Raw genomic sequence first — 26,491 nt, forward strand, 5'->3', positions numbered from 1 at the left:
ATTCCTGTCCATTCGTAACATGGATAACCATGACGCAAGTTGCTGCAAAACGGAAGGTGAAAGAAGAGACCACATGTAGCCATGCGGCTTGACGCAAAAGGAGCAGAAAAGGTTGGAACCTCAAAGTGAAACGTGGTACTCGAGTCTTCTGAGATGACAGCCAGGCGTTCTCGGGCAAGAGACCGAGCATCACAATGCCACAGCCCAGCAACCGAAAAGTCCGTGGGGCTAATTTGAAAACCCCCGGGCTCGCACGACGTGGAGGACGTCTATTCTACCTCGGAGCGAGCAGAGAAGTTCTTGCATGTGCCCTGGAAGTTCTTGGCCTTGAGGGTCGTCTTCTTGCAGGAGGCCACATTGGGGTGATTGTTGCTGTATAGCACAGTTCCCTTGGCGCTCGTTGAGGGCTTGGGGCAATGGTTGAAGGTGCTGTCCCCATCATGAAGAAGCAGAGTGTCGCTGCCAACCTTCTTGAGGGTCCACGACTGGAAGCCGGGGGTAGGATCAATACACTTGACGGAACCATCCGGAGGGTTGATGAAGCAGGCATTGTAGAGATGGTCCCTCAACTGGTCCAACGGATTGGACAAGTCGATGCAGAAGAAGCCGTCGGTCTGGCCCGCATTGAAGAACAGGTAGCCATTGGCATCATTCTCTTGGACGGTGGCCCCAGTGGAAACGTCATGTAGTGTAAAGCAGCAATGATTATCCCAGACAGTGTTTCGAGGGATGACCGCGGCGAGAGCCAAGGAACAAAAGAGGGAGAGGAGAGCAGGGGAGCGCATTTTGGAGATGTGTAGGATGGAACAGAGATGGCAGGTTTAAGCGAGATGAAAGAGTTGAGTAGAAGAAGGCTCTGCCTGAGAGTCAGACAACTTATTTGGCTCGAGTGAGGGTAGGCACGATGAGGAAGTAGAAGTCATCACCAACAACGACAGACATGGACCTTTAAGTAGTTCTCCGACAGACCTCTCTGACGGGCTTGATCATCCCGTCTCTCCGCACATCAAGCTCGGACTTGTCGGGATCAGCGCAAATGAGCGCTTTCCTGCGTGAAATGGGCATCCAACAGACCGAGACCTGCGTATGCTGTTGGGCCATGGGTTAGTTGGGAATCAAGTGACAGATGGGGACCGGGGCAAAGCAAGCCCCTCAGCAACGATGGGACACGAAGGGTTGCAAATGGTTGCAAGCGGTGAAGGGGCATTGATCACTAAAAGGTGTCGTCGATCTTGACTTTTGAAGCTCGAGTCTGTGATGGGTCGTGCAGGTGACGAGAAGTGATCAGGAGTGATGGACGTGGAGATTCTCATTGGGAGCCTCATGGGTTTCGCGCTTATAGGGCAGAAGTCTAGGACGAGTCACTCAGAGCGAATGGCGGCTCGGGAACAGGCGCGAGCTAGCAGGATGGCCGCACTAGAGCCCGAGCCTGAGCTGTTTTCCCTGCCATGGTCGGCCGTTTGATGACGAGGGTCCGTCCGTGGTCGTTCATGACATTTGCCATCTGCAAGGCACGGCGCAGGAAGCGTCTGGCAGATTGCAAGGTTGCAGCTGTAGAGTCCATCAGATGGGGCGGAGGAGTCGTGAGAATGGGTTGCCCCTCAGCCACCAACCGACAGAGACATTGTCTCAGATCGCAGATTGGCCGACGGTGATGTGACGATGCGGGATCCTGGAGGTGATGAAGGGCGGATCTGCATTCGACGAACCAGCGTCTGTTGCTGAGAGATCGACAGACGTTGGTGAGACGCGGCGTTGGGTGTCAGGTGGTAACATGTGCACGGTCACGTGGGGACCTCTGTTCTGCTCCACGCACCGCACGCGAAAAGTACGGCGGACCTTAGCAGACTGCAGTGTGGAGAGCTTCACCGTCTGTTACGCATGCATTCCCCACGACCGTTTCGTTCGCAAACATAGTACCTCCACAAACTGATATTACCTATATTTTCCCTCAACTCTCTATTCCTATCGTGAACCTATTCTCCTATCTTAACAACGTGGCCACTGTATCTCGAGTGAGATCACAAGCTCGCCATCCGTTCCACTCGTCCCACTCCCCGCAGTATCCAGGTTTCACCGACCTGCCATATCCGGGTTGGAGCGACATATATATCCTGCGTCTGTTTCCGTCCATATTTATTGCTCTTAAACCTTTCAAGTAATCGGGGCAACCTTTAGATCACCGCCTTCAATATCAAAAGGTCCCTTCATTTCCGTCGTGGACCTGCAACCACATATCAACCATGGCTGGAGAACACACAATGTCCAACGAGGAGTGGGAGGAGGTCGCCCAGGACATACCCTCGCTTTCTGATCCCTTTCTGCAACAATATCTCACCGGCCGATCCAATCTCATAGCCCAGGAGCAAAAGACCCGTTCCGATACATCCTTCAAAGCCTCTCTGTCGCCCATCGCCAAGCGTGCCTGTGACATCGTCGACCGCATTCGCGACCACGAGAATGCCACCGTCTGGACGCCCCAGGTTGAGGAGGAGCTCTCTCAGGCCGGCAATGAGTGTCTTTTCCCCGGCATGATGTTCATGCTCGCCAAGGATCGAATGGAGAGGACGGATCTGTGGAAGATTGTCCGCCGCATGCCAAAGGGTGCCCTCCTCCACGCACACATGGACGCCATGGTCAACTTTGACTTTATCCTCGAAGAACTCATGAAGATGCCGGGCATGCACATGTCGAGTGACTTGCCCCTTACTACCGAGGCCGCGAGGGAGGATGCAGCCCTCAAATTCCGATACAGAGCCAAGGAGAGAACTGACGGCTCCATCTGGGAGGATTCATATGAGCCCGAGAGTTTCCTACTACTTACGAAAGTGGCCGATGATTTCCCTAACGGCGGGAGGTCTGGTTTCCTCAAGTGGCTCAAGGGCAGATGCGTCCTCTCAGTCACAGACAGTCACGAGCAACATCACGGCATTGACGCAATCTGGGTCAAGTTTGCCAAATGCTTCGTTGTCGTTGCCACCATTATCCACTATGAGCCCATGTTCCGGGTATTCCTGCGTCATCTCATGAAGACGCTCAAGGAAGACGGCGTCAGCTGGGCCGAACTCCGGTGAGTCAACAGCGAACATGTATCCGATTTGCTCATCTCATTGAATGATAGGTTCACATGGCCCCTCGACTACTGCCGTGACAAACAGGAGGAGCCCGAGAAGGACTATACACACATGTTCGAGGTCATCCGGGAAGAGGTTGCGCGCTTCAAGAGCTCGCCAGAAGGCCAGGGATTCTGGGGTCTCACCACCATCTGGACGACCATCCGCCGACTACCCACCCGTGACATTATCGAAAACATGGACTGCTGCATCGCCACAAAGATCAACTTCCCCGACCTGATTGCTGGCTACGATCTCGTCGGAGCTGAAGATCTGGGCCGGCCTCTTTCAGATCTGCTCCCGGAGCTGTTCTGGTTCCGCAAGCAGTGTGCTATGGAGGGCGTTAACCTGCCCTTCTTCTTCCACGCGGGAGAGACATTGGGAGATGGCACAGACACGGATGGAAACCTCTTTGATGCAATCTTACTCGGAACCCGACGCATCGGCCACGGGTTCAGTCTCTTCAAGCATCCTCTACTCATCGACATGGTCAAGGAGAAGCGCATCCTCATCGAGTCATGCCCTATCTCGAACGAGGTTCTCAGGCTCTGCGGCTCCGTGACAGCCCACCCCCTCCCCGCCCTCCTTGCGCGCGGAGTGGCCTGCAGTCTCTGCAACGATGACCCCGCCATGCTTGGCCAGGATACCGCTGGCATGTCCCACGACTTCTTCCAGGCGGTGCAGGGCTGGAAGAACCTCGGTCTCGCTGGTCTGGGCAGTCTTGCTGAGAATAGTGTCAGGTGGTCTGCCTTTGAGGACCAGAACCAGACAGAGTGGGTCAAGGGTATTAAGGAAGCCAGCCTGGGTGACGGCGTCAAGGCCAAGAGGCTACAGGAATGGCAAGTTGAGTGGGAAAAGTTTTGTCTGTGGATCGTCGAGGAGTATGGAGATGAGTTCAGTCCTGAGGAGGGGGAGGAAAAGGCGAACGAGGATGCTTAGTTGACCGAGTTGGCGCAAGAATCATAATCACGGGGTGTGATAGACGAGCATCATGGGGGCCAAATCACCGGCAGGATACACTTTAGATGCGTTTTGGGGGTCATGTTCAACACTGACGGCTTGGAGTTCAACAGGCGTCATGATTGGGTGCAACGGCAGCACATGTCATGGGAGTCATATACATGCATGATATGATAATGAGAATGATGACGAGAATGAAAATGAATCAACGAAAGAGCTGCGATGCCATCTTCGCAGTGTATTGTAATGTATTGCTACTAAGTCCCAACCCGAGCGTGAGCTCAGCGTTATCCAAACACCAGCATCTCAAGCAATGAAAATGAAAGGAGAGTTCATCCCAACATACCCATAAACATAACCTCAAATCGTGTCCAGCCATTCCTAAGTAATACAAGAAAGAATGTGAGAGTTCTAATGAAACACAACTCCCCTAGGCGGACCCAGGGAAGTACACAGCCAGCCAGTCACGGAACCTCATTGGTTGAACGTCGACGGACGGGCTTGCATCAACCATGTCATTCAGCGAGGTCTGTCCAAAGTCGTATCGTCCTTCGACTGTTGCTTGGAGCTGCTGATAGAAAGCGACTCTTCCAAAGTTACCCTGCTCGTAGAACATGGTTACCAGCTGTGGTAGATCGGCAAGCTGCCACTGGGAAAGCTGGAAAGCAGCTATAGATGGGTTAGCTTCTGTGTTGACACGGCCTTTGGATCTGATACTCACCATTCAGTTGCCTTCCGCACTGGCCAACAACATCTCGAAGTGTCACCCGATCACCACGCATCGTGAGCTCCCGAGGCCAGTTCGCAGGCCCGAGATCGATCGCTGCAACGACAAACCGGGCGACATCATACACAGAAGTCATGCAGACACGAACAGAACGGCCCTGGGCATTCTTTTCCACATACTCAGCTGTGTAGTTGTTGACGTCGAGCAAGTATGAACCTGGGTCGGCGAGGTTGGCACCATATCCGATCGTCAAACTCCCGAGACCCTGAGGCAGGAATCTCTCCATGAAGATACCGCAAGAGAAGACAGTCCATTTCATGGGTGATGATCTTGCCCATCTCCGCAACAGTTGCCTTGCTTGTGATGAAGTTGATGTTGGGTCAAGAGGGTCAGGGTCTCCCGGCCGCTTCTCGATGGATCCCTCGAACTCTCGTGGCACAAAGTATTGAACGCCGCTCTGGGCAGCAGCATTGATCAAGTTGAGTTGTTCGTTTCCACTCACGATGGATATGACGAGGTTGACGCCATGTAGGGCGTATGCTAGGCTTGAGTAGTCATCGTAGTTGACTTGCATGACTTGGACATCGAGTGACGCATAGTACTCAGACCGATCCTATTTCTGGTTAGAAGAGCCCAGTAGTTTTGGAAAGAAAGATACTAACGAATCGTGATAATACAACGACGTTGTAGGCGTTTGCAGCCTCAGAGAGTTCTTTGGCCAGGAGATATCCGAGGCCGGAGCCTCCAGCGATAGCTATTCTCATCATGATGCCTTGGGTAGTGAGGAAGGAGTAGAGAAGAGTGTGACTGAGGCTTCATCAGGCCGCGGGATTCTGGGTCTAAATAGTTTCGATCCTGGAGCTGTGCTTGGGCTCCCACGCAGTGCCTCAGAGCAGTACAAGCAGAGCCGCAACCTGAACACTTGACGCAAGCTTCACCATCTTGAGAGAGCTGTACAGATACTGCGCCCTTGGGACATCCGTATGACTCAAAGGCGAGAAACAAAAACACAGCCAGGAGAATCTGTCACAGGCAGAAGCCCCCAAAGCAAGCAATTCGCGGCCTCTGTCTGGACCAAGAGCCACTCGCAACTCATGACAGTCTGCCGTGAATTCAACAGGTGGATACTGGACGAATGCCAGTACAGAAACACCCGCAGCTTGATTCGGCCGACTGAAGGCAGTCTTGTCATTGCCTCGTCGTCGTAAACGGCGGAGTGTGCATAGATGCCCCTTCAGGCAAAACGTCCGAATTGTCAAGTAAAGGGGGCCATAACGAGACTGGAGGCGCCACTAGGCGCTCGAGAATGTGAAAGGTACCCAGAAGAATCGCGGAAAGTAGCGGAAAGTAAAGAAATCCCGAGAGAATGTGACCTCAAGTGTGGGTTAGAGCAACCTAGGTGGCACGTTGCGTCTGAGGTAGTGGTTGTACATCTAGGTCAGAAACTTCTGAAATGTGCTTGGCTCAACCGCGAGAGATACAAAGACGGTACAAGCAACGGCACGAGACGTCCATAAGAACAAGACGCCTTGGGGTGCCTTGAATTCAGCCCTATGGGGACCCTATCTGTGGGATGATGGTTAAAGCCGGTGGGATATGCAGTCCAGAATGACCACAGACTCGTCTTCACGGTGGATATGGCCATCCAGTTGTGAGAAGACTTGCTCCAAAGTCACCACATTCCCAACCTCCTTCTTGATTGACAGGCACTCGGCGGGATGGGCCAATCAAGCAAGTTGGTGGTTGTCACATTCGCCCGTTTAGATCGAACCACAGGAACAACGATACACTCAAAGTTGGCTCTCTGGCAGAGGGTCAATGCCATCAACCAATCCGCAAACCAGACGCTAGGGGAATGGACTTGTCCAGAAATGAGACAATTTCCTGTCTTCAACTGAAAACCGCATGATCGCTTCAGGTGAGTCGCGAAGTCGAAAAACTCCTAAATCGCGAGTTTCGACTCGCCGATATGCATCCCTGAATCCGCGGCGCAGCGGACAGTCCGTCATTGGCCGTGAGATATGCAGAGAGCCAGGCTACACCGGCACTATTCAGGCAGAAGGGCTTGGAGCCTGGAGCAGCGCGTCAGACTGGAACAAGGCCGCGGTCCACGGGGCAACTAGGGGCGACTGAAGATCCTTTGAGCTTGAAAGAGTCCAAGGGGTTGGGGGCCAAACATGTCTCGGCCCCGGTCCATCACTGGTCGAGCTAATGCGCGGCCATGCAAGGATCCCTGCTGATTCCCGTAGGGCTGACAAGGGTTAAAGAGGGTGGCAGACAAGCCAGACGCTGATTGGGCGTTGCCCTGGGATTCGCTGGGCCCGTAAACAAACGAGGCTCGGTCCGTCTGGATTGGGGCAGAGAATCCTCTTGTCCGAGTTGAACCAGGATCGCGCGGGGGGAGTTGCACCATGATTCGCGAGCATCTTGGTTGCCTAAGGTTGGACATGCATGCGAGTCGGTCGCAGCCGCCATTGATCCAGATTGTCGGGGTTGTCGTCGTGGGGTTGAAGCGAGATTGAGTCAGTGGTGGGTGGGCGAGTTTCGTTTCTCGGGGATGTTGAAAGGTCCAAGTTTTGTCACGGGGGAAAAAGGCCGAGCGAGGGGGATTTGGCATTTGGCATTTGGCGCCTTCCCGTTGCGTCCTCAGGTTCACGCTCATCGTTTGCTCTTGCCTTTTTGGACGATGACGGCTCGCTTCGAGAAAAAGGCAGGTGGTGGTACCTTCTTCCCTTAGGCATTCAACTTGGGCCGTCCTCGTATTCTAACCAAAGATAAGATCTCGGATAGTATCTAATCCCGCTCTCCAAGAATAAATCAATTATTCGTACTTGCTCCCTACCTATCTTCAGATCCATTCCAAATTAAACGTTTCTTGGGGTCCGTCTATCGTCCAGGCAAAAATAAGCTTGATCAGGCTTTCAAGATGGGACGAAAATAGCTTCAACGTCCATCTCGCTTAGAGAAGGGTTTACACCTATCCCAAAATAGTTATCCGATCAGATCATGGCTTCATCCCTTCGACCAGAAGATGACCAGCTCGTCACTTTTCGTACGAATCAGCCGTCTTGGGGTGTAAGGGAGGATGAAGCCTTCAGCCGTAGAGTCGCCGTGATGTCTTCAATATCAAGGTTTTGGCCAAGACACTGCATAATGCGAGCCATCACATGTCAAGAATGAGAAAAGAGCAATTAGATCCATCACGCACGCGGTTCACGGCGGGGAAAGGAACAAAATGTCTCATCCTGTCCAAGTTTCAGGGTGACTCTATCTGTGTCCCCAGTTCACGGCAGTGTCTTTCCCCTCAAACCCACACCCACTCCTCTCCCTTGTATCAATTCTCCAATGATCCAAGGCCGGTTGTGTCAATCGGCGATAGTGGCGTTGAACAACTCCTCAGACAATTCCTGATTTGAATCCTGGACCCAACACTGACTCAGATGCCGCTGCTATTCCGGGATATCTCCCTTGGCGGAATCCCTGGGGAAGGGTGGGAGTTGAGGAACGTATTCGAGGCTCTGTGAATACAGGGCTTGGCCATTCCTGGCTTTTCTGCCTGGTTTTGGAGGCATGTCGGTTGCAGTGGACGTATGTGACGAGTCGTAATTCACGCAAGATACATTCGGCACTTTTCTTTTGCTACGGTAGATAGCCTACAGCCGGTTTCTAGACGCAACCGAACGGGTAGCCAACTCCTCTTCTTGGCCGTCTAAGCCTGGAGTGCCGTCTCTTCCCGCGCGCTGCCACTGCCCTTCCGCCATGCCTCTGTGTGATCGACCTTTCTCTTCGCTACGCTCTCTGCCCCTTCAGCTCCCCATCCACCTCCTCCAGGAGTGCACACAATGATACGGTCTCCAGCATTCATCGAAGCAGTGTTCTTGGCTCCCATGTTGATGTGCCTCTCTTCATACTCCACCTCGGCGGCATCCTCCTGGGTATGGAACTTCTTCAGCGAAGACTCCCAGTTTGCCTTTTCCACCTTGCGAACCCAAAGGTTGAGACCGCACTCTCCATCTCCTCCACCGTTTAGACCGTAAGGGTGATAGACGCGGCGCTCACTGAGAATAGAGACTTGAAGGGGAATGCGGAACTCGATGTCACGAATCACACCATCGCCACCACGGTGCTGACCGCGTCCTCCTGAGCCCGATCGAATAGAGAACTCGCGGAGAAGAACAGGGTACCGTCGTTCAAAGATCTCAGAGTCCGTGATTCGAGTGTTTGTCATGTGGCAATGAACTCCGCTGGTACCCTCCCAGTCAGGACCTGCTCCGCTTCCACCAGCAATCGTCTCATAGTAGCCAAAGCCCTTGATGGCCTTGGTTCCGTTCTGGTTACCACCGAAGCCAAAGGTCAGGTTGTTACAGCAGCCTTGACTGGCTGCACAGGCTTGGAAAGCCTTGAAGATGACATCGGTGATGCGTTGGCTGGTGAGAACATTTCCGCCAACAACTGCCGCACCTGGTGACGGAGACAGAATAGACTTGGGAGGAATCTTGACGTGAATCGGCTTCAGACATCCCTGGTTCAGTGGAATATCCTCTGAAATGAGGCACCGCAGACAGTAGATGATGGCGCTGTATGTGATGGCTTGCGGCGCATTCACATTTCCATAGACTTCAGGCCCGGTTCCTGCAAAGTCGAATTCGGCCTCTCCCTTCTCTGCGTCGATATGAATCTTGAGACGAATAGGGGACCCATCGTCCATGTGATCAACAGCTGAGAGATCCTTGCCTTCGAATCGCTTGTGCACCTCCTTCAGGAGTCGGCGGACACAAAACTCGGCATTCTTCTGGATGTTGACCATGTAGAACTGAACGGTTTCCTGGCCATACTCGGCAATCAGAGTCTCGATCAAGGAGATACCCTTCTGGTTCGCAGATACTTGAGCTCTCAAATCGTTGATGTTGTCGGCCAAACAACGTGTTCCACTGCATCCGGGGTACTTGGCGGGTTCTTCGTAGAAGAGCTCAACAACTCTCTTCTCATTGAACTTGCCACCGCTCACCAGCTTCTCGCTCCTGATCGAGGCACCTTCCTGGAACAGTTCTCGCGAGTGAGGAGGCATACTTCCGGCGCTGATGCCACCAATGTCCGCGTGATGGGCCCTCGATGCGGCGTAGAAGAGAATGTTCTCCCCCTTTTCGTCAAAGGCCGGCATCAGGAGAGTCACGTCAGGAAGGTGAGTGCCACCGTATGACGGATGGTTTGAGATGATGACATCTCCCTTCTCCAGCTTTCCCTTCCAAATCTCAGCCTGGCGTCTCACGCAGGTCGACATTGAGCCAAGGTGGACAGGCAGATGAGGAGCATTAGCAACGAGACCGCCAGTAGCGTCAAAGATTGCACACGAAAAGTCGAGTCGCTCCTTGACGTTTGTACTAACGCTTGTCTTTTGCAGGGCACGGCCCATCTGCTCAGCGATAGCCATGAAGCGGTGGCCGAAGATGCTGAGCATGATGGGGTCAACTTCACGGTCTGTAGTCGTCTTGGTGGACCTAAAGTGTGTCAGTACGGCAGAGTAAATAGCGATCAAAACACTCACTCAGACTTTGAACCCTCCTTTTCAAGGTTGATGACGACATGAGTCTTGAGAATAACCGCCGTTGCCTTTGGCGTAACCACGATTGTCTGCGTGCCATCCGCAAGCATGGCTGGTCCAGGAATCGAGTCACCAACTTCCAGATCCTCGAGTTTGAAGACTGGGGTTTCCTGCCTTCCTCCCTCAAAGTAAACCTGCTGGCTGTTGAGCTTCTTCTTGTCAGAGACAGCCTGTTGCTTCAGGGCCTTGAGCTGCTTGTCAACCGTCTCTTCACTGTGGCGGAAACTCTTGCCAATGCCTCGGACACGGACGTCGTCGACAATGACATCCCGTTCATCCAGAGTGAATCCAAACTCATAGCGGTGCTGCTTCACAAAGGCCTGCCCAAAGTCCCAGTCGTTTCCTCCAAAGCTCTCCTTGGCCTCTTCTAGGCTAGGTCTGACAATCATGAGTGCGGACTCAGTACCACGGTACCTCATGTTGAGATACTCTTCAAATGCGATTTCGTCATCTTGGAAGCCTTGTTCCTTAAGAGCTTGTCTTGCCTGGTCCTTGAGCTTCCCCATCTTCTTCTGCAGCTCACCAACAACATCCTTATCATCCTTCCACACCATCGATTCAGGCTCCTGCCGTTCGTCAACAACATCTGCCAATGCCATACCGTAGGCCGAGAGAACAGAGGAATATCTGTGGACGAGGATTTGTTGAATCCCCAAGGACTCGGCGATAGCAACAGCGTGCTGTCCTCCAGCACCACCAAAGGTCGCGAGCCGGTGCTTAGATGAATCGTGACCCTTGGCTTCGGTGATTGATCGAATAGGCCGGGTCATGGTCTCGTTGGCCACCGTCAAGAAGCCATACGCCACCTCATCTACCGACAATTTCTTGTCGCTCTGCTGGTTCACCTGATCAGCCAGCTCTTGAAGTACCTTCCTGCTAGCCTCAACATCAAGTCCCTGGTCCTCATTCTCGCCAAAGATCTTAGGGAAGAACTCGGGTAGAAGACGACCAAGGACCAGGTTAGCATCAGTGACGGTGGCTGGGCCTCCTTTGCGATAACACGCGGGACCAGGGTGAGCGCCAGCGGATTCAGGCCCAACAACGAAGAGACCGTTTCTGAAGAAGAGGCGCGAACCACCACCTGCTGCCACAGTATTGATGTCCAGTTGAGGGGATTGGATGGTGACACCAGCTGTAGTCGTTTCAAAGACGTGCTCGTATCGCCCATCTCCATATCTCGAGACATCTGTGCTAGTACCACCCTGTTCGATGTCAGTAGAGCACGGGTTCAGGGCCAATAATTTGTACATACCATATCAAACCCAATCACGGGTGTCTTGGTCTCATCGTCGTAAGAGGTTATGGCGTATCCAACAACGCCTCCTGCTGGGCCAGAGAGAATGGCCTTCAAGCCAGTGAACTTGTCCACGTCCACCAATCCTCCATCGCTCTGCATGAACTCACACCTTGCCCCCTTGGCGCCCTTCTCCTCCTTGACGCTGCGGGTTCCAAGGCCACCTTCAAACCCAGCCTGGAAGCCATCAATGTACTTGCGAATGGCTGGCGTGAGATAGGCATCGGCACAGACAGATGTGGCTCGAGAAACAAGCTTAATCATGGGCATGAGCTCATGACTTAGCGAGATGTGTTGAAAGCCAATCTCCTTAGCTATGCGGCCAATCAAAGCCTCGTGGTCCGGGTACGTGTAGCCGTGCATCAGACAGACGGCGATGCTGCGGATGCCTTGGTCGTAAACCTCCTTGAGCTTCGATCGGACGTCTTGTTCCTCGGCCCTCTTGAGGATCCTCACGGTCTCACCCGACAAGCCGCGAACCAGAGTCTTTCCCTCAGCCTCCTTGGTCCCAACCTGGGCCTCTGCCTTGGTGGTCGTTCTCTCGGGATCTTCTGCGTAGTCCTCAAGTGTAACTCGCTCCTCGATCTCAACAACCTTTTCATACAGAACGTCTGGTTTCCGAATAGCCAAGTCAAAGATCTTGGGTCTTGACTGGTTGCCGATGGTCAAGCAATCCTTGAATCCCTTGGTCACCACCATGGCAATCTTCTCACCCTTGCGTTCGAGCAAGGCATTAGTGGCAACGGTGGTTCCCATGCGAATGGAGTCAATCTGAGAAGTGTCCAGGGCCTCACCCCGAGGAATGTCTCGACCCAGGAAATGGCTCATGATGCGTCGGATGCCCTCAAGCGGGGCATCCTTGTAGTTGGCCGGGTCCTCTGAGAGGAGCTTGATGATAATTTCCTCTCCATTGCTCTCGCCGACACAGTCTGTAAAAGTACCGCCACGGTCAATGGCAATTCTAATACCGCGGTGTTTGGTTGTTGATGCCATGGTGGAGGTACAGGTCGATCCAATGAGGAGGGGAAGAGGCGCCACTTGATAGAAGGAATACTAAAGATGGGAGACCGACAGCCTGACCTGGCTATCTTATCAAAGTCGAAGGAAGCAAGACGAAAATAGCTGCAGGAGAAGAAACGGGTGATTAGTTACGCGAGGCCGACGTATTTGTAAGTCAAAGAGCGTCGGGAAAGGTGAATGGCTGTCGACGTCATGTATGGACCCCACGTTCCGTTATTGGCAATTAGTACCGGGAGCTTGTCGTTTGGGATCTCAAATACCTGATGAACTAGCCGTTTGTTCAACGACAGGCAACCCTCCCAATTAGATTATCAGTGTATATCGGCAAGCAGTAATATCAAATAAGGCCAGTACCAGCAAAAACTACCAGAAAACAAACTCTACGTATGTCGGGCCGCCACGTTATTTTCACCAACCGGACGGGAGCCGAGGACCGGTGAAGAGCCGTAATGATTTAACGACACCTTTGGGCACTGAGATCACATCTTCTCACGATGAGCATTGCCAATGGCATATTATAAGCACGCAGACAATGAGAGAAAGCAATGGAGAAAAGGGTAAAGAACAGGTCATGGTGCAGTAAAGCGTGTACCAAGAAAACTCGAACAATTGGCACTTCCGTGTGAAAGCAAGTATGTAAATAGCAGCGGACACCAAACTACAAATATGATAGATCCAAGCATCTGTGAACAACTAGTACCAAGCAACTCGCCAGGACAGAGGTCACAGTACGTAGAAGCAGCAAAAATGAAAGCATCACGACCCAAGAACTGTGCACAAGAACAAAAAGAAATGGTTTGCCGTCAGCAAGACTCGAACTTGCGTTTTCAGTGCTTCACATGAGCCACAAACTGATGTACTAACCCCTATACGATGACGGCTTTTGTTCCTTGTTGCAGAATAGTGATGTAAAAGAGTCCTACAAAGACAGCCTCCGTCTTTAAAGGCAGAGGAAAAAAGAGGCGGAAAATGCAAAAAAGAAAGGATTGCCGTCAGCAAGACTCGAACTTGCGTTTTCAGTGCTTCAACTTGACCACAAACTGATGTACTAACCCCTATACGATGACGGCTTGTTTTCCTTGCTTGATAATCCCTGTCGCTTAGTTTTGTCTATAGGCGGGGGTGGAACATGGCCCGATCTCCAAGTTGGCAGAAAGTGGACCACTTCCACAGATCTTGTTGCAGGAATTCGATCGATTGATCAAGTATATAGACGAATAGGTAGGTATGCAAGAGGCACTAAGCGTCGACAAATTGGGATCCCCAGAACTTAAGAGTCAATGGAAGCTGCACTAGAACCCGGCTCTTCGGATGTGGCGGGATTGACTCAAATTAGCGGCAATCAAAGGGAACATCCAAGACACGAGGGAAGCTCCAGAAGGGCATGCCAAAACAAAGTTCGATTCTTTTGGGGTAGGTACAGTACTGTGTTACGCAGCTTCCTCACGTCAGGCATGCGGCATGATTCCAGCTTTCGAGGTCCGGCCCCGGCGTCCCCGTGGCGCACGGAGCGAGGAATGCCGGGCAGATGGGACACGGAGGACGCCGGCTCGAGCACCGGGGCTCTCGAACATATCACGGAATGAGGGAATACGATTGATAACATGATGCCGTTGGCAGCAGATCCTTACATTTCTCATGCAGCGGGTGTAGGGAAACTCGACTCAGGAGTCGACTTTTGCATCAGTTGATGATCTATCAACAGTCGACACGACAAGTCTTTTTAAACGACCTTGCTTGGCAAACAGCCCACCAATCTCACCAGTTTGAAGACAACTTTTTTCAACCCAACAACATGTGTGCCCCAGGATGTAGTTGAAGATGGTGCTAGCAAGTATTCACTAGTTGAATCTTGCACTAATGATAATCTTGTGGCTTGGATCCCGTGGGCTTTTCTCAAATGACGAGAAGTTTGACGTGTGGATTCACGGCTCTCGCGTCATTCCTTCAACAACAGGGAAGAAGCCACCCGCTGTGGGGGGTTGAAGACGAGGCGTCGGAGCATTAACGAGGCTGACAAGATTGGCTCGTACTCTTATTCCAAAGAGGTTGTCAATGAATGCCTGCTCCCGTGTACCCAGCTTGGCGCGCGCACTTGCTCCCACCGCCCGTATGTAGCACACCGTAAGCGCCTAAATTCGCTGCCGCCGGAGGGACGACGACGGTGACGGGATGCTCGCGGCATCGAGACGCATCCAGACCTGACTCGCCCCCGGCTCCGAGAGAAGAGACTGGGACGCCGTCCCAGAGGGCGTCTCCGCCGGAATCGATTGGCTGGCCGCATGATGCAGTGGCTTCCCGGCGCACCAGGCGACGAACCTGCTTGTTGGGGGGCCGATCCCCATGCATTCAAGCATATTCCCTTTCAAGGCAGGTTTGGGGGGCGTGTGAGAGGGAGGGGACCTTGACGAAGGCCCTTTTTCTGCAGGGTAGCGGGCTTTTGACAGGGTTGACTGCAAATGGATCCTACCCCGGTTATCGCCCATCAGAATGTCCCACGGCATGGATGGAATCCCTGGAAACGTGCCGGGGCCCACGGTAGTCAACAGGCGGAAGCTGGAGTACGTAGACCACCTACCACGGACCCAGGCCAGCAGCACCTGTTGGCAGCCAGCCTAGGGTCCATCCAAGGTCCATGAACGGACGGTGTAGGTAGGTAGAGAGCCGGGCCTCTGGAGCGGCAGCCGAGGCAGCGGGCGTTTGAGGCACAAGGCGCTGGATGAAGCCATTGGCATCGGTCGTGCAGTCTTCAGCGGTGCTGCCACCGTGGTCAGCAAGGATCCGGCGAGAATCAAGAGATTGCAAACCATCCCGTCTCCGTCTGCCGTCATTGTCGGCCTCAATTGTGCTTCGGTTTATCCGCCCACCTGATCGACGTCACGCTGGCGCTACGCTAACTACGGTACGCTTCTCTCTCTGTCTCTGTCTGTGCTGTGCTGTACTTACTGTACGGGGGCCCCGCCCCATGGAGTCCTTTGCAGCATCGCCTCCACCGCTTTCGGAGCCTCGCGGTGACCCTTCAACTCGCCTCTTTCGCTCTCTCTCTGGAGTCCCGGGTCCGGCTTGGTCATTCCAGTCCCCCAGAGGACAGCGCCTCCGCGGGTAAAAGTGGCCCGTCCGGGTTCGCCAGGACAGTCCTTGGTCAGCGCAACAACAACAACACCCTCGTTGCCCGTGCCCGTGTACAGCACAGTACAGAAGTTGGAGGGGAGTACCTAGCTAGAGCCGGGGGGCGTGTTTCCACGGGTTTCTGCCGTGTCTAGGTTTTTTGGTTTGGCGGCCGAGACTGAGGCCCGGCTCCATGGGAATACTGTACGCCAACGATGTACATGTCGATGCAGCCAGGCGGTTGCTGAAGCTAATAAGCCATGGAGGAAAACGGCGGCAGCAAGCAGCAAGCAGCAGAATCTGGGTTGCATTCTGGACCACCAGGTACCTGCAAGGCTTGCCTTGCCTGGGTTGGTCCCCTGCTCTGGCTGGCAGGCTGTCTTGTTTCGTTCCTCATCTTTCCGTACCTAGGTAGGTATCGTGTGTGCTACTTCGTACTGTATGCCGCTGCCGCTGCCTCGCCTGGGGTCCGTCACCTACAGCACTCCTCCCCTGTCGACGGCATGTGGATGTGGTGAGAGCGAAGCTAGAGGCGAACAAGACAGACCGCTGGCTCCACCCGAGCATGATTCATTCATCAGCCGCCTCGCCTCCTTATAAAGCCCGGCCTGGGTCCCCTTCTGTTCGTTCGTTGCTGTTGTCTCTGTGAACGTCTTGTTTGATCACTCACTCTCGTTGCGTGTGTGTGAATCTCATCCTTACCCCGGGTTCGCTCTTCTACCGAGTTCCAAAGGCGCATTCACCTGCTCCGGGCTCCAACTATTAAATCGTCTCGTCGAACACATCTTACCGCTCTCTCGACTCCTTCTCTCTTCCATCTGCACTCTCACCGTCTCTGCATCTCTACGGCTACTACACCTTCTTCATCCTCCACCGCCTACTCTCCCCCAAAACAACAACCGCAAACATGCCTCCCAAGCGAATTCGATGCACCGCCGCCCAATGCCGGGAGCCCGCCCAGCGCATCGTCGGCGACTGCTCCTTCTGCCAAGGGCACTTCTGCGGCAAGCATCGTCTGCTAGAAGACCACAAGTGCACTGGTCTCGAGGACGTAAGTTTGAGACTGCATTGTCTTGAAGGCCAGTTCCGCTAACAAACCATCCAGTGCAAGAAGCAGTCTCACGAACGCAACGCTGCGCAACTCGAGTCGGAGCGAACCCAGGTTATCCGGGGTGTATAAGCACGACCAACGAGAAACACCGAGCGCCGGCCCGGGAGACGGGCGTCACTCCCACGGCACACCGAAAGGCGTTATCCTTGACGGCCACGACGTAATGATGGGGTTTGGCTTTCGTTGATTTTTATTTTGGTGGCATCTACAGCCACAGGACCTGCGAGGCGTTGCCCGCCGTTGTGTACATTTCTATTCTCGGGTAGTTGAGGATGCTGCGTTGGCGTACAGGATGCATGGCTTTGGGGACATAGCAGATTCCCCATTTCAGCGGGGGAGCCTTTTGAATTGATTCACCCTCGCACAATCAAACAATGGAACCGTCCAGTATTCATTCATTCACATTCAGCCGTGCGAATCAAGACCAGAAGCAGCAGCCAACTGGCGGAATCAACCGACAATTGCAGAGGCGGTGACTTTGACCTTGACTCAGAATGGACTGACGATCCGTCGCCTTGGCTTGATTACGTGGTGCTGCTGCCCGGGTCTGGGTCTGGTCTGGCTTCCATTCAAGGACCCTGTTGCCAACGCCAGCTGAACGAGGGCAAGACGCCGTCTTATCTCCGATATCGTATCGGGCGCGTAAATGATCTCGTGAGCAGCGGCTCTGGCCCGCGCATACAATAGCGCCATCTTGGCCGAGCCCACTGTCTGGACCGCGGAATTGTTTGCTTTGCAGTGAGAACTGATCAGTTTGCAGGGTATCTATCGATGGGTATTGATGCGTTTTCAGTGTCTATTCAAAACGCCCGCCCTCAGCGCCATCGTTCGTCGGCCTCAAAGACGTGGTCGAATCGTTTCCTACCAGGGCCTTGTCATTTGCTGGGATACATTATGGGGTGGCTGGTTCCGGAGGCGGGGCCGCGGCTTCCCCCGCCGGATCAACTGTTGTCATCCCATCGATACCCTCCTCTTTCTTGACCACGACGTCTTGTGTAACCTCGACCTTGACTGCTGCGCCGTCTAGAGCCTCGAGCTCCATCTTCTCCGCCTTGATCTTCCGCCCCTCCAACACCTTCTTCCGATCCGCTGCCTTGCAGAGACCCTCCATTCCCAGGTCGCATTCACCGCACTTGCGCCCGACGGGGAGACATACTGACTGGCCCAGGCCGACCAGCAGGTGGTTTATCTCGTGCCAGCGGTCTTTCGGTAGCCATGATTGAAGTGCTGCGCGCGTCTCCTCTGGGTTTTTGGTCTTGTTCCAGCCCCAGAGGTTCGTGATGCGATGCACATGCACGTCGACGCCGATACCCTCTGTGCGACCCCACGCGACCGACATGCACAAGTAGGCCATCTTGGGACCGACCCCTGGTAGAGATGTCAGTCCCTCGATAGTGTCGGGAATGTCACCGTTCCACTTGTCGCGAATAATCTCGGCCGCTTGCTTGATGTACCTGGACTAGGTTAGCCAAACCATCCTCGCGAGTGGTAACCGTCTCACGGGCAGGCACAGACTTTGTCTTGTTGTTGTGAAATCCCACCTGCCAGATAAACTCATTCAGGAGCTTCGGTTCAACGGCCAGTATGTTTTCTAGGTTCAGTCCGACCGGCGCCCCTTGTTTGTACGGCGGTAGCTCAGTCTGCAACCTCTTCATGACCACAGCATTCACCGTGTCCTTGGTCTGACTCGACAGCATAAGCGCCACCAGTGTATGGAATCTCTGGTCTTTGGGCGATGCGCTTCGATCCGCCAGCCGCTCGCAGCCCATTGTGTCTACGGCTGCGCCATGTGCTCGTCCGCCAGGCGCTCGCATTTTCCTCACCACGTCGTACATGGCCTCCCAGTCGGAGGGTGGCTCTATAGTTGTCTCGCCGGTCGATGGGTTGGTCGTTTTGCGAGCGGGCTTGCGAGCGCGTCGCGGTGCCTTGGCTGGCGGCGATGGGATGTCATCGAGGGTTTGGTCGGCGGCTTCGGCCTTGACGGAACTTGTAGATATCGATGATTCGATTTTCGTGGCAACGACACGCCTTCGTTTTCGGGAGGGAGGAGCTGCGATATCCTCAATATCGCGAATCGTAGGTTTTGTTTCTTTCGTCGAGGGGGCCAAGGCGAATTGGGCAAGTGATGATCTCGTTACTCGTCTCGGTGGTGAGATTGGTTCCGATACGCGATCGAATAGCTTCGAGGCATCTCTTGATACCCTAGAAGTCCGCATTTTGGAGCTGTGACCTGTAAACTGGCTGTCGATATTCGGATCAAGCTCAATCGTAGACGCGTTTCTTGAGTCAAGTCTCCTGTGGCAAAACCATTGCCAAAAGGCCCCCACTCTGACGAATCGGCGGCCACAGTGGGGATACCCCGGATTTCGATGCACGTTCCGCCAGGGACCAATTTCTAAGCAGCCAATCCGTTGACTCTATTGGAGGTTTCGGTTGCTGGGCAGCAACAGAACTTCTGTGAGAACTGGATGGTCATGGGTAAAACTAATCACATCTACGGACTCATCGCGATTGACAACGCTCATTATTGAGGCCTCATTGGTAAAACCAATTGGTTAGGTAGGTATAAAGGTAGTCTTGAAACATGACGCCCGGTCAATTTTTGTAAGCTGCACAGCGACACAACGTGGTGTCATGAGAAGTCAATGAGCTGCCAGCAATCACCTCCACCTTATCAGTTCTCGTGGATCAAGAGTCAATGCCAGAAAAGACTCGGCATGGATGCACGTGTAAAACAGGTACGCATTGTACACTGCCTGGTACGAATCAGACAGGGTGAGTGAAGTGGCCATCAAGGTAGCTATGCGCCGGATCGATCCATATAAGTAGGGTCACTCCACGCCTTCTTCACTTCACTTTGGTCAAAGAGTCTCGTTGTTACTCAATTATCATTCATTTATACTACATTTTGGGTCATTAAATCTTGGGGTCAAGCTTTTGCATGTCGACGACGGCACGGATACAGTCTCCCTGCTTCATGGTCTCGAAGGCGTTGTTGATCTCGCCAAGCACCTTGCGGTGAGTGATGAACTCGTCGACCTTGAGAGAGCCGTTCTTGTAGTCGGCGACGAGGCCGTTCAGCTGAGAGCGACCCTTGACACCACCGAAAGCACATCCCCTCCACACACGGCCAGTGACAAGCTGGAATGCTGCAAAATGTGTTAGTCTCTTCACATCTTGACAAGTTGGGCATTGACTTACGTCGGGTGGAAATCTCCTGGCCAGCGGCAGCGACACCAATGATGATGCTCTCACCCCAACCCTTGTGGCAAGCCTCGAGGGCAGCGCGCATGACACCGACGTTGCCAGTGCAGTCGAAGGTGTAGTCGCAGCCACCGTCAGTCATCTCAATGAGCTTGTCCTGGATGGTCTGGCCGTCAAGGTCAAGGGGGTTCACGAAGTGAGTGGCACCGAACTTTTCACCCCAAGCCTTCTTGGAGGGGTTGACATCGACCACGATGATCTTGCCAGCCTTGCGGGCGGCGGCACCCTGGACTACGGACAGACCGACACAGCCGGCACCGAAGACGGCAACGTTGTCGCCCTCCTGGACGTTGGCGGTGATGGTAGCAGCACCGTAACCGGTGGTGATACCGCAGCCGAGCAGGCAGGTTCGGTCCATGGGAGCATCGTGCTCAATGGCAACGACCGAGATGTCGGCGACGACAGTGTACTGGGAGAAGGTGGAAGTGCCCATGAAGTGGAGCAGATCCTGGCCCTTGCATCGGAATCGAGAGGTGCCATCGGGCATCAGACCCTTACCCTGGGTGGCTCGGATCTTGCCGCAGAGGTTGGTCTTGCCGGACTTGCAGAACTTGCACTCCTTACATTCGGGGGTGCTGTTGGTGAGGCAAGGTCAGGTGATGCTACGACAGATAGGGTTGAGCATGGGAGCTTACTAGAGAGCGACGACGTGGTCGCCGACCTTGACGTTGGTGACGCCCTCGCCAACGGACTCGACGATACCAGCACCCTCGTGTCCGAGGACGATGGGGAAAGCACCCTCGGGGTCCTTGCCAGACAGAGTGTAGGCATCTGAAAAGTATCAGCTAACTGCTCATGCTGCTCACGAGGCCAAGCGGATGCTCGGAGCTTGATGACGAGGCATGCAAAAGAACTAACCTGTGTGGCAAACACCAGTGTAGTAGATCTGGATACGGACCTCGTTGGCCCTGGGGGGAAGGACTTCAATGTCCTCAATGGAAAGGGGCTTGCCGGCCTCCCAGGCGACGGCGGCCTTGCAAGTGATGGTCTACACCATGAGGTCAACTTGAGCTCTTCCATCGCGAAGGTTCCATCCCCATCAACTCAGGGTGGGGTATTGGGCATAGATGAGGGGTAGCATAGGGTGGGAGCAAAACATACCTTGCCAGCAGTAGAAGCCATTGTGTCTTGTTGAGATGGAAGATTGAACTGTCAATGAAGGAGAGAAGAAAAATAGACAGACAATTGGGGAGGAGGGATGGGCTTCTATGATTCTTCTCAGTTACGACCAAGTGCGCAAAGTGTTTATGTAGACGGTTGGAAACCCGCAACGCCAGATTCCGATCCCCGAGCAACTCCGTTGAGCTGCTACCTACCCCGCAATGGAGGTGAAAATCCACACGCACAATTCGGCTGCGATAGGAAAACTGACGCGGTGCCGACCAGAGGCGCCTCGCCCATTGGACCGTGATTGCTCCCGGAACTGGATTTGCGTGGGAGCAGAGTGCGGGGAGGTTGGCTGGGCGTGCCGAGGTGCTGCGCCATTGGTGCGAACTGCAAGATGGCACCGGGGCATGAGGTAAATGCTTCCCGAAGATGGGTAACTGACGAGACACGCAAGTGGGCGCAGTCCTGCGGCTTCGGCAGATGAGACCGACGAGACCGACGGTCTTGATCAGCAACGCCCGGCGTGACTCAGGCAGAGGTGCTCTCATTGCTGCAGCGTCGTGGAGTTTGTCCATTCACGGGGTCGGAAGGGGTTCCGTGGCCCGTCCTCTGATGCCGTGCCCACTTGCGCCATCGTTTTTCGCGGTGGCATTCGGCAAGTTCATGATCACCTCAGTTGTACTATGTAGCTTGGCTCAGTGGCTGGTCCAAAAGACCGAAGCAAAGCGGAGGCGGTTCCGGACCTTAAAGATAAGAGGTTCCATCAGGAGAAATGAGGCTTCGTAAGAAGAAACGAGCGGCTTCCCGAAGAAAACTCTGCGCGCCTACGCTAACCATTGGTGATGGATGCTCTGCGCTCCCCTCGCATTCCAGTTTAGTCGTCACCGAAATCCCATCTTCAAGGTGAACAATGACCAATGGCCTTTTGAGGGTCGTGCTCGTCAAGCAGACTGCTTTATCATAAAGGCTTTCCCTTTGAGAAACAACAATGATCCATAGAGTTACGACGTATCCATCCCTGAAAAGCGTTCCAACGATACAGCAAGAGGTGAGGTCGCAAATAAGCTCAGCCAGTGTCCACTTCGACTGCTTCTTTTGTCTTTATACGAAAAAAATGTAAATGCATCAACAATTTTGTCGCTCGCTTTGATCAAGCGGGGTGGACAATAATGAGTGGAACAACGGGGGCAAGGTGTTTCTTATGCCGGATAAACACCGGACCATGCGTTGCCTATCGCGATAGCTCCCAAAAAATATCCCAGGCGCGTCTCAGCTCGCAGCCAACGACAACTTTGTCAATCCAACGCCTCATCAAACATCGCCATTCGTCGCGTCGCAAGAGGACGACCGTTAATGCGAAAACAGCGCTCTTACCGACTGGACGTATGACGGACCTTTCCGCCATCGCTGCGCCAAACTACCCCATCATTTGAGGCCCTGGGAGCTCTCGCAGCCTAGCTTCCTTGCATCATGGCCTTCAGATTCGTTGTTCCCGACTCGAGCCCTCCCGCCAGTCCGGCACCGTCGACGCCGGAAAAAGGCCAGAACTATGGTACGGGATTCTCTTTTCTTGGCGATAACCCCTCGACGACTCCAGCCGGGCCGCCACCCTCCTCGGTCGCTTCCTTCACGCCCGCTGGCGCGCCGACGGCCTCATTCTTGGGGAGCTCCATGATGCACGGTATGACCGACACCAAGCCCCTCAACTTTGGAGTCTCAAACACCGGGTCTGGAAGAAATCTTTTTGGTGGTGGTCGAACGAGTACCTCAAGTAACCCGCTCGGTCGTTCGATTAGAGGAAGACAGCCTTCAGCCCTGAGCCGCCAGCTCAGCGCCGCAGACGAGGAGGAAGAGGAGGAACAAGATGCCGAGGGAGAAATGGAGCTTCCGCCTCACCGGGGAAGCCTTTTCCGCATGTCTACCATTCCCGACGAAGGACAGGAGGAGGACGACGAAGTCGACGCCGAGATTGAACGATTTATCGACCAAGACATTGACGAGGATGCCCTCGGAGAACCCCAAGACGACGACCCCTTTTTTGCGGAACGTGAGGGCTCCTCTGACCCCGACATGTTTCTGAACATGCGCCACGATGATCGACCTTATGGGCAGCCGATCATTGGCGACGAGTCAGACCTGATGATGCTCAACACACCGGCCGCGACGAACCGAATTCGTAGGGAGGCAGAGAGTATCTTTAAGCAGTCTTCAGCCCATCTGGGTATGACGGCCAGAAAACAGGGCTTCCAATTCGCTTCGATTGCCAAGAACCTCTATAGCCAGCATGAACCTGCGCGAGTCGTCGAGCCTGCGGACCTGCTCATCAACACCGAACAGCTCGTTTGCCGGCTCTACGAGGAGGGAGTCGGCCCCGAGGAAGATGTCGAAAAGATGGACAACTCTCTCGCCAATATCACATACCGTCTGGTCGAGCTCTGGAACCAATACGTTGACGCCCTACCCCAACCAGAAGGAGAAGACTTTGCGACAATTGGCCCTGGACCAAACGCTGTTCCCTTTGAAAAGGCATCATATATCGCACATCTAATCCTTCGAATGCACCACACCCGTTTTGACAGCAACACCGATGACGAGAAGACGCCACCCTTGCCCGAGATCCTTTTCGACTGGATGCAGACCAGCCACAACCTCTACCCTGACCAAGTGCGCGAGATCAGCCGCTATAGCCCTAGTCCTGCCTGCCATAGCCTGTTCTGGCAGACAGTAAGATGCGCCCTGCTCCGCGGAGATGTCGCTGGTGCGTCTAAGCTGCTGAGGGAGGCTGGTTGGGAGAATGTTCGCCGTGGGCCCCGGGGCGAGCTGGCGTACACAGGCAAGGCCCTTGAGAACGTCAGACGGTTTGCTGCCGCTACTTGCGAGATCCTCGATCAATGCCCTGCTACGAGATCGGAATGGGATATCTGGAATAGCAACTGGACTTTGTTCCGAATCCAGGCACGCGGTTCTCTGAACAGAATGACGCTCTTTGCCGAAGGGAAGGACCAGACTGGCCAAGACCTACTGGATGATGATTTCTCACCTCAACCACAATCGCTGTCCACAATGGCCCGGAAGGCTTCGAGCCAGATCCCCTGGGACATTTACGAAAACCTGCAAACTGTGTACGGCATCGTGCTTGGAAACCACGAGGCGATCATGGAGGTTGCCCAGGATTGGTGTGAAGCAACTGTTGGTCTGTTTGGATGGTGGGATGACGGCAATCAACGCCACAAGACGCTCAAGATCTCTCAGTCACAAGCCCTGCGAGCGTCGTCTCGATTCGCGGGCTCAGAAGACTATTTCGAGCGACTGACGACCACCTTCCACATGGTCATCGACTCGGATCTTAACCCTAATGTAATGAACCCTGTCGAGGTGGCCATTGCATCTGCATTTGAGGGCAACGTCAATGCCGTCCTGGGATTCCTTCGAGTATGGTCTCTGCCCTTAGCCTGCACCGTGGCAGAGATTGCCTCATTGGGTGAATGGCTTCCCGCTCCCGAGGGCCCAAGTCCTTTGCCTCTTGATACTCTGGACATGGATGACCTTGCACTATTGGGAGTGGCTCAGCCAGGGGCCGATGAATTGGAGGGGATCAAGGATACAACCCTCGTCCTGTACGCTAGGGAGCTGGCTGGCATTGAGCAGCTGTCGCCTGAGCGCGACGGCTGGGAGATGGCTATCCAGGTTCTTGGTCGAATGGACTCCCCTGAGAAATCTGAGGAGACGGTTGGCGAGCTTCTTCGAGATCTGCTCGCTACACTAGATGAGGACTCGAGCCAGACGGTCGACAAGATCTGGGCGATATTGAATGACCTGGGCATGATCAACTATGCCGAGGAAACAGCAGAGGTAAGAGAGATATGCAGCATCTTGGTTCTGATTCAAGCTAACATCGGGAAAGACTTTTGCAGAGATTCTGTCCAAGGCATCACACCGATACGGTGACGCCCTTTGGTATTATGCGCTCTCTCACCGACCTGACAAGGTTCGCGAGGTGCTCAACCTGCTCATGTCCTACTCGCTCGTTCAATCCACAGTCTACCCTTCGGAGAAGGATCTTGACGGAGAACTGAGGGACCTGCTGCGGAAGCGTACCGAGACCCTGGAGAGACGCGCCAAGCAGGACTTGGAGGCTGCTCAACTTCTTGGCCGGATGCTGAGTGGCTACGCGACGCTGCGCAAATTCTACGAAACCAGAGACGCGGAAGATTTTGAAGCCATTTCGCCCACGAGGGCTCTGAAGCTCAAGAAGCAAGCAGCGTCTGCACTGGTGGCTGTCATTTCCAGCTCCGACGACAACATCCGCGGCGGACTTTATGACGACACCCGAGACTCGGTAGTAAGCGAGGACTTTTTGCTGGCCTTGCTCGGCGAGGCTACTGTCTTTATCAACCAGTCGCCCGGAGTCATCACACTGAGTCAGATTGACATTCTGATGAAGGCGATCGAGGATATCCAGACTGTCGGCGAACGAGTATATTCGGCATGTGACGACTTCTTTGGCCTGGTACTGGCATCTGCTCAGGGTCTGAAGGGATCGAGCCCACAAGATCTGATGGCCAAATCAACATCGTCACTGAGCGGAAGCAGTTATATCATGAGCGGTAGCTCCATGCTGGTGAATCATCTGCACAAGTCGGTCTCAGCAGGAGGCAAGGTGCACAGAGGATGGGATTGGAGAAAGCCTTGGTTGGCCACGACCAAGGGAGAGGATGTGCTTCGAAAGCTGCGATTGGGATTGGCTAAGGACCTGGCGGCGTTATGGCTGGAGGATGCTGATGGAGTCGCTGTGTATTAGGATGCATGTATTTGAGATGAAGGATTGAATGGTTGTTTTGATAGATAGATGATGGACTTGGTCAGGGCGAGGATGCGGCGCCCATGATAATACAAAGCATTGAACGAATGGAAACAAGTAATATGCACAATGGGCATTGCCATTCAATTCTTCTGTTAATGTGTATCTTTCGTGTTGTGAATAGGTAGCTTCCTGCATTCATTCATCAATCCACACCTCCCCTCGGCCGGTGGTCGGCGCAGGTGGAGCCCCACATCCCCGGATCTAGCCCACAAACTCCAATCCGCTCCTGCCAATTTACAATTGATCCAAAAATTTCCCCCGAACTCGCCCCCACCAAAATCTACAAACGACTCCATCGCAGCAGCTGGGGACTTAGAAAAG

General features: G+C 53.9%; 7 protein-coding genes and 1 pseudogene across 8 annotated transcripts, besides 1 other annotated feature; 3 read left to right on the top strand and 5 right to left on the bottom strand.

Moving 5' to 3' along the window:
• Positions 1-269: 269 nt before the first annotated feature.
• NCS57_00738700 (uncharacterized protein) lies at positions 270-785 on the bottom strand (the record flags this gene model as incomplete). Its single annotated transcript, XM_053057241.1, has 1 exon — positions 270-785. One exon carries the CDS (start codon positions 783-785, stop codon positions 270-272), a length of 516 nt encoding a protein of 171 aa, XP_052913436.1.
• A 1,458-nt stretch (positions 786-2,243) lies between these two features.
• On the top strand, positions 2,244-4,052 carry NCS57_00738800 (A-deaminase domain-containing protein; the record flags this gene model as incomplete). The annotated part of the gene is made up of 2 exons (XM_053057242.1): positions 2,244-3,070; positions 3,122-4,052. The coding sequence occupies 2 exons, from the start codon at positions 2,244-2,246 to the stop codon at positions 4,050-4,052; spliced, it is 1,758 nt and encodes a 585-aa protein (XP_052913437.1).
• Positions 4,053-4,503: 451 nt separating this feature from the next.
• On the bottom strand, positions 4,504-5,612 carry NCS57_00738900 (annotated as a pseudogene). The gene is made up of 3 exons: positions 5,463-5,612; positions 4,795-5,413; positions 4,504-4,742 (listed from the first exon to the last, which is right to left on the bottom strand).
• Positions 4,504-5,612: a sequence feature.
• A 2,897-nt stretch (positions 5,613-8,509) lies between these two features.
• NCS57_00739000 (uncharacterized protein) lies at positions 8,510-12,689 on the bottom strand (the record flags this gene model as incomplete). Its single annotated transcript, XM_053057243.1, has 3 exons — positions 8,510-10,298; positions 10,346-11,604; positions 11,655-12,689. The coding sequence occupies 3 exons, from the start codon at positions 12,687-12,689 to the stop codon at positions 8,510-8,512; spliced, it is 4,083 nt and encodes a 1,360-aa protein (XP_052913438.1).
• Positions 12,690-16,731: 4,042 nt separating this feature from the next.
• Positions 16,732-17,004, top strand: NCS57_00739100 (uncharacterized protein; the record flags this gene model as incomplete). The annotated part of the gene is made up of 2 exons (XM_053057244.1): positions 16,732-16,875; positions 16,930-17,004. 2 exons carry the CDS (start codon positions 16,732-16,734, stop codon positions 17,002-17,004), a joined length of 219 nt encoding a protein of 72 aa, XP_052913439.1.
• An 823-nt stretch (positions 17,005-17,827) lies between these two features.
• Positions 17,828-19,187, bottom strand: NCS57_00739200 (Endonuclease III-like protein; the record flags this gene model as incomplete). Its single annotated transcript, XM_053057245.1, has 2 exons — positions 18,451-19,187; positions 17,828-18,389 (listed from the first exon to the last, which is right to left on the bottom strand). Exons 1-2 carry the CDS (start codon positions 19,149-19,151, stop codon positions 17,828-17,830), a joined length of 1,263 nt encoding a protein of 420 aa, XP_052913440.1. The 5' UTR covers positions 19,152-19,187.
• A 664-nt stretch (positions 19,188-19,851) lies between these two features.
• Positions 19,852-21,321, bottom strand: NCS57_00739300 (S-(hydroxymethyl)glutathione dehydrogenase; the record flags this gene model as incomplete). Its single annotated transcript, XM_053057246.1, has 5 exons — positions 19,852-20,084; positions 20,137-20,774; positions 20,835-20,970; positions 21,058-21,187; positions 21,301-21,321. 5 exons carry the CDS (start codon positions 21,319-21,321, stop codon positions 19,852-19,854), a joined length of 1,158 nt encoding a protein of 385 aa, XP_052913441.1.
• Positions 21,322-22,776: 1,455 nt separating this feature from the next.
• Positions 22,777-26,107, top strand: NCS57_00739400 (Nuclear pore complex protein Nup85; the record flags this gene model as incomplete). Its single annotated transcript, XM_053057247.1, has 2 exons — positions 22,777-25,158; positions 25,211-26,107. 2 exons carry the CDS (start codon positions 22,777-22,779, stop codon positions 26,105-26,107), a joined length of 3,279 nt encoding a protein of 1,092 aa, XP_052913442.1.
• Positions 26,108-26,491: the final 384 nt, after the last annotated feature.

This window comes from Fusarium keratoplasticum, chromosome 5, assembly GCF_025433545.1.
Source record: "Fusarium keratoplasticum isolate Fu6.1 chromosome 5, whole genome shotgun sequence".
NCBI lineage: Eukaryota > Fungi > Ascomycota > Sordariomycetes > Hypocreales > Nectriaceae > Fusarium > Fusarium keratoplasticum.